The 17,614-nt window shown below is 45.2% G+C and overlaps 1 protein-coding gene across 1 annotated transcript; it reads left to right on the forward strand.

Moving 5' to 3' along the window:
* Nucleotides 1-1,055: 1,055 nt before the first annotated feature.
* On the forward strand, nucleotides 1,056-15,697 carry col6a1 (collagen, type VI, alpha 1). The gene is made up of 35 exons (XM_047027898.1): nucleotides 1,056-1,328; nucleotides 2,435-2,564; nucleotides 2,794-2,994; nucleotides 3,151-3,310; nucleotides 3,634-3,747; nucleotides 3,876-3,896; nucleotides 4,047-4,067; nucleotides 4,166-4,210; nucleotides 4,308-4,361; nucleotides 4,670-4,714; nucleotides 4,829-4,855; nucleotides 5,030-5,056; nucleotides 5,227-5,271; nucleotides 5,365-5,418; nucleotides 6,019-6,081; nucleotides 6,235-6,297; nucleotides 6,423-6,476; nucleotides 6,574-6,609; nucleotides 6,707-6,769; nucleotides 6,864-6,926; nucleotides 8,544-8,606; nucleotides 8,767-8,829; nucleotides 8,973-9,023; nucleotides 9,108-9,143; nucleotides 9,298-9,360; nucleotides 10,998-11,063; nucleotides 12,169-12,204; nucleotides 12,292-12,328; nucleotides 12,637-12,645; nucleotides 12,785-12,918; nucleotides 13,040-13,149; nucleotides 13,333-13,519; nucleotides 13,826-13,997; nucleotides 14,113-14,142; nucleotides 14,228-15,697. Exons 1-35 carry the CDS (start codon nucleotides 1,238-1,240, stop codon nucleotides 14,848-14,850), a joined length of 3,057 nt encoding a protein of 1,018 aa, XP_046883854.1. The 5' UTR covers nucleotides 1,056-1,237; the 3' UTR covers nucleotides 14,851-15,697.
* The last annotated feature ends 1,917 nt before the right edge of the window (nucleotides 15,698-17,614 follow it).

Genomic DNA, 17,614 nt, shown 5'->3' on the forward strand with positions numbered 1-17,614 from the left:
AGTGTACAGTACACTTCCCCATAGGAACACACACAAACATAGTCGCCAAAAACCCCAGCAGATTTACTATGAGATTGTGCTAGTAAACAAGATTATAACCAGATGTCTCCCTCCCCCATCCTACTCTTTCCTTCCCTTCTTCTCTCACTCTCCTCCCTCCTACCATTTTCTTTTCCCTTCCTGATCGGCACCATGTCTGGTTCTCTGGCAGCTAATGAGTCCCCCCTCTCGTTCTTACTTTCTCTCACTCCTCTTGCCTTCCCACACAATTTGTCTTTCTTAAACAGTGATCTCAGTGGAAACTTTGAGTTCAGACCAGACTTCTCCTAGACTCACAAGCTAGGCAGACACACTCATACACACAACTTTATACCATCAACACCCCATAAAAATAGACCCTTCTTGTTCACCTGCCAGAACCTCTACCCAATCATCCACGCTCTCCTGAGCTGCTTTGGCCGTGTCTCCCCGCCACTCCATCACCGTAGTCTTCCTGACCCGTTCTCTGTATTTCATTTTTAACCATAGGGGGCACTGTGTCTCCATCTGAAATATATTTTGAAAACATTTTTTCTCTTTTATGTTCAGGTCAGATCTGGACACTAAAGTGTAACAGATGTTTGGAAACTTCTTTCTTTCTCAGGGAAAAGAAGTGGGCCTACATTGTATCTAAATAAGTGTATTATATTTAATCTGTATTTCATTACAATAAAGTTTAGAAAATGCAGTGCATGTAGCCTACATTAAGCATTTAACAATAGTAAACATGTCAATTGTGGAATGTGCGTGTGTGTGGGCTTGGTTATGAAATTGTTAGTGGTTCATTTACCTTACAGTGAACGGTTTTAATGAATCTCTAAGTATTTACTTGAAAAGAACGCAAAAGGGACACTGACGAAATTTTGAATATGATATGCTTGATGTAACTTATTTCTGTCTACGCTAAACAGAAAATGTCAGAACATTTGTTCCTGGCTGGAGCCTATGGTTCTGCACACATACTGATCTAAATATCTGCGCGTTCTGTGCCCTAAGACTTCCTAGGAAAGCGCGTGAACTCCTCCTCTAAAAGACTCTCTGGTCCTCCTTCGCGCGCTCCTGGTTTTGTGTGATGGACTGAGGGCAGCGGAGATCTGAAAAAGTCTACCCAAACTTCGGCATATCGATTTGGAGGTCTTGGGTTAGGGTTGGTGTATTCTGGGGTCGGGTTTAAAGTAAGTTTTCTGAGAGTTCCATCATGGAGACTCTCGGAGTTCTTCTTGCGCTGTTATGCGTCGGAGCGCTATTCTCTGGGGCGCGAGCTCAAGTCAAAAGACCTAAATTTGCTGGTGAGTATATGAATAACTTAATCAATTTAAATAAAACTGTTTCTAAAATCCTACCCCTTTTTGTTGACGTCCAAACCGAACTTTAGATTGGTGGAGTAATCGTTGCAAGGACGGTGGGCTATATTAACTGAATGTACTATACTTGCGGGACTATAGAGCACGTAATGGTTCCTTTGCAGAATTTTATTTCAGACAGATGATGGTGTCACAATGTGGGTAGGTTTACTGTTTCGTTTAGTTGCCTTGACGCACAGCACATGTAGCCTACTCCTGTCCGTCTGTCATTGTTGACACTTAAGTGTAGATAAACGAAGAGGGTGAAGCTGCATGATGGTTAAATATATTCACTGATATCTGATCAGTTTAGTTTAGTTCACATGTCAACCATGTTGCAGATGATCCTACACGTTTGAAACTGTTTGAAGGAGCAGTGAACCTCACAGGCCTTGTGACTTGTATCCCAGGCCTCAGTCTGCTTCAAACTCCAGATACTGTTGATGTTCAGTATTAAAGGATGGAGACTCACACCCAGAGATGTGAACAGTTATATGGATGCAGTGTGAATAGGGGTAGGCCTACACTCCGGCCCTGTCCTGTGGGTGACTGACCCCCTACTGCCTGCCCCTAGGGGCCCATTGCTCCGATTGCCTACCACAAACAGTAGTACAAAAGTGTGCTAACGGACGGTTAACATCAATTCTGTTGATGCCTCTCCTTTAATCTATGTTCCTATCTTCAGTCTTGATGTGTGGATGTAAATCCATCCGTCATTGGGTAACAAGCTGGCTAGCCAGGCTAACTGTAGTAGCCTCTGGCCCATGCTGTCTGTGTAATAGCAATCAGTGTTTGAATTGTGTCTGAAGTCTTGGGGTGTCCCCAAGGTGGGTGGTGGGTGGGGACTGGGTAGCACAAATACCATGGGATTCCCCAAGTTCACTTTTTGGGGGGTCCTTTAACTCTTATGGGGGGTCTGGGAATTCCAACACTAGCAGCAATAGTGGTGGAAGCAAAAATACCATAGAAGCCAGGCTAATGGCATCATGTTCATTGTTTTGTCTATAGTTGATTGAACTGACATCATATTTTGTGTGTGTGTGTGTTTGCAGAATGTCCTGTTGACCTCTTTTTCGTGTTGGATACGTCTGAGAGTGTCGCCCTCAGAGTCAAACCTCCCAATTTCTACATCGATCAGATTAAAGATTTCACCAAGCGCTTCATAGATGAGCTGCAGGACATGTAAGACACAACCCATACACCTGCATCTAGTTACCATGGCTACATGGTACATGTAGTGGGAACCTTACATGACCCATTCCACCTACCCATAGGTTCTGAAGTACCAAATCAAATTCATAGGATTAAACTCATTTCAATATTGTATTTCTTCTTTGTATGTTATATTGTGTTGTTAGCTGAAAGTCTTTGTGTTGTGGGTTGTGTTGGGTTGGTCTTTTGTTCATCCTAGGCGCCATCCATGTGACCGCTACCTGACCTGGAACTCTGGAGCACTTCACTACAGTGACGACATCATCCTGGTGCGTCATCTTAGTGACATCAGCACCGAGCGTCAGGCACTGAAAGACGACGTTGACACCATCAAATACATCGGCAAGGGGACACACACCGACTGTGCCATCAAGAGAGGCTTGGCAGAATTGCTAATAGGGTGACAAACAAGATACAAGCACACACACACACATAAATATACTAGAAAAGTTCATTTGTAATTGCAATGAACTACTGATGCTAATTTCTGTGTCTGGTTATGTGTGTGTGTCTGTGTGTGTGTGTGTGTGTGTGCTGGCGAATGTCTTTTGTGCAGGGGCTCTCACTACCATGAGAATAAGTACATTGTGGTTGTGACTGATGGTCATCCCATCACGGGCTACAAGGAGCCTTGTGGAGGAGTGCAGGAGGCGGCCAATGAGGCCAGACAACACGGCGTTAAAGTGTTTGCTGTTGCCATCTCCCCTGACCAGGAGGTAGGCTAGGATACACACACCTGCCCCCCCCAATCCTTACCCCCTATATGCAGTCTGAGTGGATTGGATAGCAAAATCCAAAATCTCAGTCCATTTGGAGCTTGTGTTAGCTGTAGGTATGCATCTCTACTTCACATCATACATTTCAGTGTGCTTGTTCGTACAAATATTTTTTGTAGCCTATCTTTTTGATATTTGTATAATTATAATATGTTCTACGTAATTCAGACATGACTGTGATCAGGTGATTACCTGATGGTCACTAGGAGCACTACACCAGTCGAACCATCAGCCTAATGACTCTATGCTATAACTCTCTGCAGGACACCCGGTTGTCTGTGATCGCTACAGACCAGCACTACAGACAGAATTTCACTGCTGCCGATGACAGCAGGACCACCAAGATGAGGACTATCCGCACCATCATAGATATGATCGTATGTACCCTCTCTTGTCCTCTTCTCTTGTCTCCTCTACTCTCTTCTACTCTCTGCTTTATTTTCCTCAGCTTAAAAAAACACACAGTAGTGATATATTGTAACATCATCTCCCTCTTTCTTTACAGACAAATGAGACGAAGGATGTGGTGAGTCTTGGCGTTGTGTTTGTATATTACTATGTGTATGTTATTTCAGAAAATTGTTTGTGTACTCTATATATACAACACATCTAACAGTTTTTATGTATTACATCAGTTGCCACTGCAAACTTTTAAATATTTATCTTATTTTTTCAGTGTTGCTCGTTCGATTGCAATGTAAGTATGCCTTATATGCTTCTATGAAACCCATTCTGTCATTTCTGGTTATTGCTTGTTTATGGGTGATGATACGACTGGTTGTGTCTGTTCTGTAGGCCCAAGGAGGTCCCAAAGGACCGGACGGAGAGCTGGGTTCTAAGGTGAGATAACACACTGTACAGAATCATTCTGGCTCATTGTGCATTGTGTTTCGCATAAAATAACACATTTGAATTTACTAACGTTTCTTCTCCACAGGGAGAGATAGGAAGACAGGGGATGCCAGGAGAGAAGGGGGACATCGGTGCAGCAGTACGTACATACAACCACGCACATATCCCCAACTTTGACCTGGGTTGCATTTCCACGTCATTGCTCTTTGCGAAATACATGCCCCTCCTTTTTCTCACAAATACAAACACACACAAATACCCCTGCATGTGATTATATGTACTATTGTACATATAATCACATATATATATAACACATATATATATATAATAACACATATATTGTACATTTAATCATATATATGTAATTGTACATACTATTGTACTTTACTATTCTACTGTGTTATTCTACTGTGTTATTCTACTGTACTTTTCTACTGTGTTATTCAGGGAAATCCTGGAGACCCTGGCCCTGTGGGATACCGTGGCATGAAGGTATGACACCCATGGGATGTGAAGGAGAGGATCTTTAACGTTGTGATGATGGAAGTGAAGACAGAAGATGATTTGTTTAGAAACAGCAGTGATAATGGTCCTTTGTGTTTCTAGGGTGACCGTGGTGAACGTGGAGGCAAGGTAGTATCTGCACAAACAAAGATGGCAACGATAAATGAATAATATAAAGATTTAATTGATTAGATGTATTTGCATGTATGATATATTTCCTGATGAATAATCCTTGAGGTGATGTTTATGAGGTACCATGGCAATTGTATCAGGACTGATCAATCTCTTCTCTGTTTACTTCAGGGTGAAAGAGGTCATAAAGGCTACAAGGTAAGCTTGTTTCTGATTTGTAGGTGACTTGAAGTCTTCTCTCTTATTTGTGGATGCTCTGAAAGCTAATGTATGTTCCCTCATCTCTCTCCCACTCTGCCTCACGTTCTCCATTCCTCTTTCTTTGTTCTCTCTCCATCACAACCTTCCTGTTTCTCTTTGTTTCTCAGGGCGATAAAGGCCACAGGGGGACAGATGGAGTGGATGGACGGAAGGTGAGATTCATGCAGTCTTTCAGTCAACGTTCAAACAGTATAAAGTGTGCGTTTATGTGTTAAATCTGAAATCCATGTGTTCCTCTTTTGTAGGGTGATGCAGGGTTCTCCGGTCTTCCTGGCTGTAAAGGATCTCCTGGGCCAGATGTTAGTACCAAACTGGATTCTGGACCTAAAACCCTGATCTTGACCTAAAACTCTGGTCTGGACCTTAAACTGCATTCTGCTCCAACCCTGACTCTGAGAGCCTCAGTTTTAACAGAGAGGTTTCCAATCTGGACCACTTGGAACTGATCCAGAACAAACTGCATCCAGACATGCTGTCATGTTTTGTTTGTAGGCTGTAATCTAGCTAATCAAAACATTCTATAGCATCGTGTAGTGGTGGTTCACAGCTGCCTTGGACAAACTAAGCGGATGTGCTATGCTGTGTCAGAGAGAAGTCCTCTATCTTAGTCCTGGTTCTTCCGATCCCATGTTTAATCTCTGCTCTGACAGGGCCAGCAGGGGGGGGTGACCCTTTCATCACTGTGTTTACATTCTTTACAGTCAGATTGTTTAAAGTGGCATACACATTCATACTGTAAACATGTGCATGCACATGCACACAAATAAACATCCACTTACGCGCACACGCACGTACATACGTACCTATACATGTGGCATGACTCTTACAGCTTGGGGTGTACTGGTGTTGATGTAATTTCCGGGTTCATGGTGAGAACTCTTTGTGTGTTCTGGTTTCAGGGTACTCAGGGAGATTCTGGTCCAAAGGGAGATTCCGGTTCTTACGGAGCCAAAGGAGGAAAAGTAAGATTGAACCCTCACGCACTCTTTCTCGTTAATATTGTTTTGTGAGCATATAACTGTAAACACAAACAAATAATGCTGCACCGTCAGTATGGAAGGCTGATGTACAAGATCAAAAGAGGTGGTGTGTGACGTGTGGGCTTGCTCTTCCAGGGTGATGTTGGGAAGGACGGAGAGCTTGGGAGACAGGGGAACGACGGCCCCTCAGGGCCTAAGGTAGGTGTCACAGGACAGCTGCAGACACATGTCGGGGGAGATGAAGAGTGTCCGAATGGGTACACGTGACGAAAGGTTCCCCATATGAAAGACGTTGTGTCACATGATATGTTGTGTTCTGACAGGGTGACCCGGGTCCACGAGGACCCAACGGGGACAAAGGAGAGCGGGGCGATGATGTAAGTGAAAGTGGAGGACCCTAGTGGCATCAGGTTAATGGGAGACTCATTATGTTATAGAGGACATATCTGACATCACTTCTTTTGTGTGTTTTAGGGCGCTCCAGGACCAGATGGACCACGAGGAGACAGAGTACTTGTGCACCTTGTTTTGGCTTAGCTGTGTATGTGTGTGTGAGTGTTTGGATACCTTTTAAGGTGTTTGTTAACATTCCTCCACTCTTCCTCAGGGTACGGCAGGAGAGAAGGGCGAGCAAGGTTCCCGTGGGAACAGGGGCCCTAAAGGAGATGGAGTGAGTGATGAGGAGGATGCTGACAAAGTTGCTCGACCTTAGATGGGCATACAGGGTCTGTTAATTGTAATGATTTCCTTTTCTGTCCTATTAGGGAGATCCAGGCCCAAGAGGAGAGCCAGGAAGGGAGGGTTCATCCGGTCCCAATGGAGATTCAGTAAGTCCATCCAACCTTCACCATCATCTCACTTTCACACAAACATACTGTGGCAGACGGCAGGCAGAGGTGAGGGGAGTGGTGATTGAGGGAAGATATCTGGCAGGCGAGAGTGTCTCGTAGCTGCAGGAAGTCCCTACCTGGCTCAAGGGTGGAGCCAACGGGCTGCCACACATCTTCCCTCAATCACCACTCCCCTCATCTCTCCCTGTCGTCTGCCACAGTACTCAAACACAAACTCACGAGTCCAGTCCGACCAATTGCCGCAACTTTTGGAATTGAATTGGCCACTCCCACCAATGGAGTAGTTGAATGACGAGTTCTATCAACGATCTGTGGGAGCGAGGTCGGAAGGAGAGTGAAGCAAACAATTGACCAAGATACACGCATGGTCTTCCAGGCCTTGTTTTAAATGCATATCCTCTCAGTTCTCCCTGCTCAGCCCACCTCTGTATTTGAAAACCATCCAGTAAAATGAAATCCCCTGGTCTTGGTTGCATTAACCACAATTTCCAGGGTAAACCCCTTCATGTGGGCCATCAGTGATCCTCAGCATAGTTGGGCTGTGATGCCCAGTGTGGGTGTGTTTGAATCCTCTTACTGTAGACGGTAGACGACCATTCATATTCAGCGTCATCTTTTCTTATTTGGCAGCATCCATTTTTCCTGTTGGAGAGGCTGTGTGCATGTATGGGTGTGGCTATGGATGTATTAGTGCATTTGTGTGTGTAAGTCTTTGTATATATGTGTATGTGCACGCTTGTGTGTGTGTGCGTGTGTGTGTGTGTATGTGCGTGTGTGTGTTGGCCCATACATGCCTGTGTGGGCGTGTGGGCGCGTCCATGTGTATATGGAAGTTAGAAAGCCAGTAGCCTTAGTAAATGGAAATCTGGCCAGGAATCAAGGTTGCTACTTTGCTCTCCTACTCTCTCTCCCTCTCTCTGTGTCTCTCTCTTTCCCTCTCCCTTTTTGCCTCTCTCTCTCCCATTCTCTTCCTTCATGGGAACATTCAAACTCACTCTTTCCTCTCTGACTCAGTTCTTCTCTGGGATTTCTCTCAGAACCACAGCTTGGCTTGGTTAATAATATCCATGCTAGTGCAATAAGAATAACACTTTAGTTGTGGTAACCTCCGTAACGGCAGAACTGTGAAAGGTTCTTTTGTGCTTTCAGCCTGCCTCCTTCCTTCATCCGAACCAAATCAGCTGACCAAACATGGGAATAAATGACAGCAGACACACAAACACATAATACAATTAAAAATACAGACACACACCATCACTGGAGCATTGTGACACCATCATTGACATAGTATTGTTGAATTATAAAATGAATTGACCCTATGAACTGCCTAAAATAAAACATTGGGTCAGGTTACTGAACTTGAAACTTTCTAAGACCTCTGCCAAGTAGGTGGAGCAGCAAAAACACTCTACAGGAAATTGCTTGATATCCAGCCTATTTAAATGAGGATATAAGGCAACTTGAAGCAATATCTATCTCTAATGGCTGTCTTAGCCTAGCATAGTGAACATAGCCAAGCCCCTGCTGTGCATCTGGTGTCACCTGTAGGGCTGCTTTAATGATGTTCTAACTAATGTTCTAACTGTGTTACAGGGGGAGCCTGGACGGCCAGGGTCTCCAGGATATCGAGGAGATGAGGGACAAACTGGACCAGAGGTGAGTCCACACACACACACCCACAGGCGTGCACATACATCACACCCAAAATGCACAAACACACACGTCTTGTCGTTTGGACTTTTCTCATTTCTCTTTATTGTCTTGTGACTGTTTCATGTATACATTTGTCAAGTCCATGTTTCTGTCTGTCCCTCAGGGACCGAAAGGACCAAGAGGAATCAAAGGAGCTCCTGGAGACAGAGGCCTGATGGGGGAAAGGGTGAGGAAATGAGAGGGCCGGGGGACAGTGGAATCAGACAAAAATGAGGATACATAGATGATTGTTGGCCCTGCACTGAGTGGGTAATGTGTGTGTGTGCGGTAGTGTAACTTCCACTGTGTGGTCTGTATCTTATGTTACAGGGAGAGGATGGCTCCCCAGGAAATGGAACTGAAGGTTGCCATGGTTTCCAGGTAGATATTTAGAGGGGTATGTTTTGTATGAAACTTTTTGCTTGGTATCTTGCAACCTCTGATGTGTGTGTGTCTCATCAACAGGGTTACCCTGGCCCACGTGGAGATCCTGGAGAGCCGGTAAGATGAGGCCCTCAAACACCCAGCTCCAAAGAGCCTCTTAATTGTTCTTAACTTTATCTATCTGGAGTACTTAACTACAGACGTGAACTCAGATGTCTATCAAACACTTGAATTGTTTGCTTTGTGGCCTCTTCTCTCTGGTCCACTGCAGGGCGGCAAGGGTACCCCTGGACCCAAAGGAGATGATGGAGAGGCTGGAGAGTCAGGCCTGGATGTGAGTGTGTCCCTGCATCTCTCCCTTATCCTCTTTTATAGTCATGCATCTCTCCCTTGTCCTCTTTTATAGTCATGCATCTCTCCAAGTTTATCTCTCCTTAACTCCTTAATCTGGTCCTGGCAGAGACAGACAGGATGTGACTCACCCTCTTTTTTAATAGTTCTCTCAGACTTTTTTTTTTTCCGCTGTGACCCCCTCCCCCCCTCCCATTTTTAAGTAATTTGTATTGTATAACCCCCTCCCCCTTTTCTCTCTCATTTCCCCTCCCTCTCTTTCCATTTTGCAGCTGGAAGTGCTTTATCAAAAACAGCATCAACATCTTGAATGTGTATATTGTGAGCACGTGTGTGTATGTCTGTTTGGGGAGCTTTTAGCTGATGCAGCTGTGTATATGCTGTTGTCATGGATACCCGGAAATGAAGGAGGAGGAATATAGAGGGGGTTTTTACTCTTTGCAGTTTGAAATGTATCAATCTTTCTGCTCCACTTATGAGAAAGCTTGAGTTTTAACCCCAAAACTAGCTTGGAGATGTGTATGTTTTTCAGCACCATTTGGACTACAAAACATTATTCACAGACAATAGCTTTAATGTGTGACTGGCATTTGGTGTTTTTCAAAATTCCCCACGTTGTAATTAATGTTTTCCAGCTTGGTTCAGTGACAGCTCAATGTCCTTTTCTTCTTTTATTTCTTCTTTTATTCTCTTTATTTCGCCATCCTTAAAAAAGAAGACTATCTCTGTGTGATGTCCTAAACTGTGACGTCATTCATTTTCCTGCAGTGTGTGTGTGCGTGTGCGTGTGTGACTGTGGGTATGTTTTCTCTGATGATCATATGGGTCATGTTTTATATGTCTCTTTCAAGTTAGGAATGTGTGGTAATAGCTTCCATATGTGAGTGTCTGTGAGCTAACTCTACATGGGTGTTTTGGTGTGTGCGCAGATATGTGTCTGTGTGTCTCACAAACCAGGTGGCTAGTTTACCTCCGCTAACCTGCAGAACACATTCAATCTACACACACATGACGTGACGTACACCCAGGGTATGGCAACCATTACCTTAATCCAGCTGGCTCTAAATTACCTTTGACTGTGACATCAAACAGGACCAGTGATTTGTGGTTAGCCTGTCAGCAGGCTGTATGTGTTCCAGTCCAACATGGAGTGACATTTCTGGTGGTCAGTAAGCTGAGCTAAAGATCAGGCCTGTGGGATGAAACCAGCGCTTTCATCTTCTTAACTGGTCATTTGTCAAACTGAGCGTGGAAGCAGTTCCCAGCAGGACGCTCTGGGAATGGAATTCCAAAAGTTCTCAAATGTGTAAATGAATGATTTGGGATAAGTGTTGGGTTCCCAAAACAGCCTGTGCAAGTATGTCCAGCCGTGCTCTTGACCTGTTAACGCTGGATCAGCTCTGGGTTAACATGGCAGCTGCATGGGTCCTGGCTCCTGGAACTGGGCTTTGGGAGGGCTGCAGCTGGAGAATCCTGCCCAGACGTGGTGGTGCAGGATGGCAGCTCTACAGGAGAAGCAAGGGAGCAGTTTGCATTTGTCATGAACCTATATTAAAATGAATGTGGCCCTTTCTTTCCCCCTCTTGCTTTCACTTTCTTTGTTCCTATACCCTTTCTCAGAACACTCGTCCAGGAATTCCAGGACCTAAAGGGGCCAAAGGTCATAGAGGACCTGAGGGCAACCCGGTAAGCTATCTGTGTGTGTGTGTGTTTATGGGGATGCATGTTCATGCTTGTCTAGACAGTGAAAGAGCTAAGACCACTCCCCATACCCCCTGTCCAAGCCTCCACCACACCCCACCCTCCCCACACCCCCAGTCCCACCCTCCCCACACCCCCAGTCCCACCCTCCCCACACCCCCAGTCCCACCCTCCCCACACCCCCAGTCCCACCCACCCCCAGTCCCACCCTCCCCACACCCCCAGTCCCACCTTCCCCACACCCCCAGTCCCACCGTCCCTGTTGACGTTAACAACAAGGGAAGTAATCCAGTCATTTTGCGTCCATTACTTTTTTGTGGGGGGGGGACAATGAAACCCTCATCCATTCAAACATTGATGGACTTGCTACCGGAAAAACAATGACTTCCTCAATTTGAGCCTAGACACCACACCCAGATTCATCTTCTAGATACAAAGTTGATATCTCATTCCATCTCTCTTCCTGTTTCTCTCCCCTAACTTCTAACCCCTCCTCCTCTTCCTCTCCCTCTTTCCTTCCAGCTCTTTCAGCTTTGGCTTTAGACTCCGCTGCATATTTCTGTGAGTTATGTTGGTGTAGGGCGAATCCTCAACCCAGGCTGCAATTAACTATTTTGTGTGTGTGTGTCTGTGTGACTCTAGGTGTGTGAGTGTGTATGTGTGCATGTGTGTATGTCTGTGTGATTGCATGTGTGTGCACGTTGTGTCATTGTCAAGAAAATATAATAAGTTATTTTGTATCTTCCTATAATGAAAAACAGATGGGTCTTTAGCTGCCTGACAGGCAGGAGAGTGACAGAGAGAGGTTTATGACCGCTAGAAGACTTGTTGTTGCAGGGAGCACAGTGGGCGGATGTGTGACTGGAGACACTGCTGTTGTTTAAACGCTGCCTCAGTCTTACTGAAGATATGACTCTCGGTTCCTCTGAATCTTCTTTTATTATCCCAGAGAAAAAGTTGGCCAGGCTAGCTATTTTCTTTCTTCCCTTCGAACAGATAAGCGCTGAATCTGAATAAACCTTTCGTTATTTCTCTGAGAGGTAGTGACATCGCCCCCCCCCTCCCTTCTATGTCTCTCTCTCTTCCCCAGGGACCTCCTGGCCCTCCAGGACCACCTGGAGTCGATGTGAGTTATATATCCCTTCATTATTTGACCGTACGTGTCTGTGTATTGTCTGTATACCATGTAATTATGTTCTGCCCCTCCCTCCAGGAGTGTAAGATTATGGACATCATCATGAAAATGTGCTGTAAGTGTCCCCCATCACACACGTCCACAGGCACACTTACCAATCTACAACCGTAAACATGCCCCATGGAGCCTAACATCTTATTGTCCCATGCCATAGAACGTAAACCCACACCACTGTTGCTCGTCAAACATTGACATTGACATGTATTCATTTAGCAGATGCTTTTATCCAAAGCCACTTCCAAGAGAGAGCTTTACAAAAGTGCATAGGTCAATGATCATAACCAACGAGAAAATAACATTGTGGGTAGCCAAAACATGAACATTGATGTGTTTTTTTTTTTTTACTTTTCTTTCTTTCCACAGCATGTTGTGGTGAGTCTATGGTTCTCTGCCTTACACCCACACTAAAGTATGTGATCATCTCCATTGCAAATCCACCATTTAAGGAACTGTCAACCAAAACTGTCTTGGAATTGTATGGGTGTGTCTGTGTGTGTGTGTGCGTGTGTAGAGTGTAAGTGTGGTCCTCTAGACCTGGCATTTATCGTGGACAGCTCTGAGAGTATTGGCTCCGCTAACTTTGCCCTGGCCAAAGACTTCATCATCACCGTCATAGACAGACTCATGAAAGACCAGCAAGTCCGTGTGAGTAGTAGTGCATGTTGATCAGGATTTCGAATGGTTTGGAACGTGTGAAATTGAACTCTGGTGTGGTAAAGGAGAGTTCACGCTAAAGAAATGAGCCATTTTGTCACGTTCTGTCCAGTTTGGCTTCAACGACTCCAGAGTGGGCGTCGTTCAGTACAGTGGCTCCAGTGCTCAGGAGGCCGTCCAGCTGGGAGACCCCGACATTAGCAACCTTGTTGAGCTCAAACAGTAAGCACACACACTCTGACACACACTCTCACTGACACAACTACACAGCACTCAGAGATTGTCCAAATATTGAGTGCATTATAAATATGATTTATTTGTATTATTATTAGCAGTCATACCTAAATATGTCTTTCCTTTCCTGTGTGTGTGTGTGTGTGTGTGTGTGTGTGTGTGTGTGTGTAGTGCTGTGAGGAACCTGCGTTGGCTAGCAGAAGCCACCTATACTGGCGAGGCTCTCAAGTTTTCTCTGGACAAACTGATCAAAGAGCTAAAGAATGATAACCGTGTAGTGCTGGTGCTCACTGACGGCCGCTCTGACACCAAGAGGGACAGAGTCCCCCTCAACACCCTGTGTGGTAATGGCATCAAGGTGAGCCACACTCCCACATACACTCACACTTTTTCGCTTCATTATGTCTAAATGTTCACTGTATGCACCTGCCCACTAAAGTACATTCTTTGTTTGTGACCACTTACCTGCGGATTAAACACAATTCTGATTCTGATTCTGGGTATCGATTGGGTTTTTACGATACCGGTGCCAAATGGATACCCCTCAACATGGTTCTGGTGCCTGAACTGACCTGACCTCAGTGATTTCACATGATTTTCCAAGTACCATGCTTCGTCATAGCAGCGAGGTAACCAGATCTCCTCTGTCACGGTGGTGCTCTAGGTGGGTGGACTGGGAGTGAAGGACAACTTTGGTCGCCAGCCCAACCAGGAACAGCTCGGGGAGGTGGTGTGCACTAGCGATCCAACACCAGGCTTCTCTTTTGTACTGGATAACTTTGCTGAACTTCTCGATGACACTTTCCTACAGAACCTCACAGCACGCATCTGTGAAGGTACACAGCACACAAATATACTATATCAGTGGCCGGATAATTTTTCTGCCTTGAAATGAATACAATTTTGAGTGTAATATTGTATTAACATTTTCTTCTCTCTATCCATCGACAGACAAGAAGTGTCCTAAATACCAATGCAAGAGTAAGTACAGCTTTGACAGAATCTTGGTTTGAGATATTGTCCTTTCATCATTGACCTGAAATCTTGTTTTGTGTGTGTGTTGTAGTTTCCTTTGACGAGGACACTGACATTGTGGTGATGATGGACAGCTCTACCAGCGTGGGCCAGCGTAACTTTGAGACAAGCAAGACGTTTGTCCGCCGTTTAGCCAAGCGCTTCCTCACTGCAGAGAAGACAGGGCGGGCTAACGTCAGGGTTGGTGTCGCCCAGTATAGCCGGACGTCTCGCATAGAGGCGGAGCTAACCTCTAACCTCACCGTGCTGAACGATCAGATCGAAGCGGCCACCTTCCAGAACGACGGAACGGATGTTACCGGGGCGATGAGCTTCGCCTTTGAACGCTTCCAGATCAGAGGTCCGGGGGCAAACAAGAAGAGGAAGTTGGTGCTGTTTTCTGATGGGAGGTCGCAGGGCGTTACCACAGCGATGCTGGAGAAGCGCGTGCGCCAGTTGGCCGACGCAGGGGTCGAGCTGTATGTCATCTCCGTAGGAACCCAAGTGAACGAGAGCAACCTGCGTTACATGGCCAGTAGAGGGCGGAGCGACGACGTCACCTCCGCTCAGCACCACCTGTTCCGCCTCGCGGACTACTCCGCCCTGCTGGAGGGAGTCTTCGACCAAACCGTGTCCCACAGGATCTCCAAGTCCAGCCTGGGCCGCACGCTTTAGTTTCAGTCCCCTTACAAATATCAATTTTTGCCCATTTACAATCACTGTGTTTATGTGTTTGATGTGTCAGAAAGCGACAAAACGATTGTGTGTCAAGACAGTATAGTCTGTGTGAGCAGGCCCGCTCTGGTCCTGGAGAGAAGATCCTGGCTTCTCTCTGATTTAGCTCCATCCATCCATGCAGCACATCAGTGATTAGCCCCATTCTGCCCATCTCCTCTGGGACTCTCCAGGACCAGGGTGCCCCTGGTCTGAAGGATTGTGTTCAAGGTCTGACATGGACCCTTTCAATGTTGCTCTTACGTCAACCCACAGGGGACAGGAAATTCTATCTGATGAGCTTTTGTGAAAACATCACTCTTCAGTTGACCTGGTGCTAATCAATCAAGGCTGTGTGTGTATGTGTGTACACGTAGGTGCCATTTTATGTATAGCCAATGGAGATATCCCTATAAACAGTTCTTCTAGGGTCAAATGGTCCAAAAACTGTTCTATGTCATCTGTTTACCAGAACTGTCTGCCTTTTACTCACACACAACTTCAGTCAGACAGGAAAACATCTGTCACGTCTGCATTTCCAGCCCTGATATGGTAAAAAGTCTCCACAGTCCCCCTAATCAACACATGCACTCACTCTCCCGTATGTTTGCTTCAGCCTGGTCAAGTTACAGTGTTAATGCTAAGCCACATTGCTGATGTTTTGGACCAGAGTCAATGTGTCATCTGTGGTGCTGATAGTGTAATTGTCTACTTATTTTGTTACAATTGTTGTTAAGAAACCTTACCTGGATACACTTTCCAGTAGTAGATTTGTAAAAGCTCCTTCAATAAAGGTTGCTAAACCCAACAAGTCTGCTCACTCTCTCACTTTGTATTGCATCACACACAGACTCAATATAAATAGACAAGTTAACTCTAGTTATATGTATTTATATTGTCAGACACATCCTGATTATATAAGATCAATTCAACACACCTATAGCAACCTGAATGTCTGATTATGTGTGTGTCTGTAAAGGAGAAAGAGAAAGTAACTGTGTGTATATCTGTCTCTTCCTTAGTGTAGCTACACTTAAAAAATAGGTTCCTCTGAACCTCATAGCATTTATCGTAACATTCCAGTGTACATATGTGTGTGTTTGTGAGAGGGTCAGTGTGTGTGAGAGAGGGAGTGTGTCTGCTCCACAGAAATTTGTTTTGGCTGTCCTATCACTTCAGTGAGACTCAATTTCCAACATACTCCTTCTATGGTTTCTGGAGAAAGAGGGAGAAAAGAGAAGCCCTGTGATTCTCAGGTCTTTCCACTGCCAGATGCTACACTGTCTTCCCATGAATTTTTAAGGAAGGGAGCTGTGGGGATTTCTGTGGGGATTTCTCCCTAAATTTGCTAGAAATGTATGGGCAATGGGAAGAAGGTAATTGTGTGTATGTGCGCGTGCATGCATGCATGGACAGGCGTGCATGTGATGGCAGAGTGCAAGGATGTAACAACTCCCAGCTGCCTGGTTTTAGAGCACATCTGGAGCATGAAAGGGTAACAGGGAAGGCAGAGGATAGAGGGGGAGGGGGGAGAGAGGGACTTGTGAGAGAAAGGACAGCAACACTGTTAGAAGGATGGTTAAGTGTTGAACTCACTGATGAAAACGATTTGTTCTAAGAGATGCAGCGCCACTAAGTCTGACCTATATTGCAGTTAGAGGAGACACACACTTACACACAACAATAGGGTGATGATCAGAGAGTTATATTTACTCCCTCTCAGACAAACAGGAACACAAGTATGTTCTCGTGTGTGTGTATTTGAATCAGGGCCGGCCCAAGCCTTTATGGGGCCTTAAGCTAAATTGATTTGGGGGCCCCTCGGCGTCGCTTATTGTTATTGTATTGTATTGTTAAATATATATGTATTTTCACATATTACATTAAACTGTCATTTCATTTGCTCTTGGGGGCCCTCTGGTAGCCATAGGGGCCTTAAGCAGCCGCTTAGTTTGCTTATGCCTTGGGCCGGGCCTGGTTTGAATATTTATTTAGAAGGGTGCATGCATATATGTGTGTGAGTCTTGCATGTTTGCAGCCTGTTACATTCTGTGGAGTCCTGCATTTGGAAAGTTGGGTTTGTAAACCTGGACGTGATTATTCTCAGTCCCTCCAGACTGAAACACTTTTAGTCTACGTAAAACAAAATGGTGGAAAATTAAACTAAAGAGAGCCAAGTTAGATAGGGAGAGAGAAAGGGTAAAAGAGGTAGGGAGAAAAAGAGAGATAGCATGGTTTTCTTTCATTTAGAAGGGGGGGGAGGGTCATTCCTGCTCTATGAGTCACTCTTGAGAGAGACCAGATCCCCCCCACCACACAACTGTGTTTCTCTCACACACACACACGCACACACACACACACATGCACACTCATATACACACAAACGCCGGTCCCTCGCTTTTCTCCTCTCTGTTTAAGGAGACATTTTGCCCTGGCCAAGACAGGGAGAAGTTGAAGTGTTTATATAAAACCCTGGTCAGTAGTAGCTTTCCCTCTCTTCACTTCATACCATCCTGCTCTCTTTTCTTCCTTCATCCACCGCTCTTGTTCTCCCTACCTATGAACTGTTTAACAAGTAAACAAGTTACTGTTATGTTCACCTCGATAGTGCTGTACTGATCCCATATTGTGGTTGTAAGGTTGGGCTGTATCCATAATCAGCCGAACACACTTCCACTAAACACAATAACCACAGACAAACACATACTTCTAGATTGCACCCTGC

The sequence above is a fragment of the Hypomesus transpacificus genome, chromosome 10 (genome assembly GCF_021917145.1).
Source record: "Hypomesus transpacificus isolate Combined female chromosome 10, fHypTra1, whole genome shotgun sequence".
In the NCBI taxonomy this organism is placed as follows: Eukaryota; Metazoa; Chordata; class Actinopteri; order Osmeriformes; family Osmeridae; genus Hypomesus; species Hypomesus transpacificus.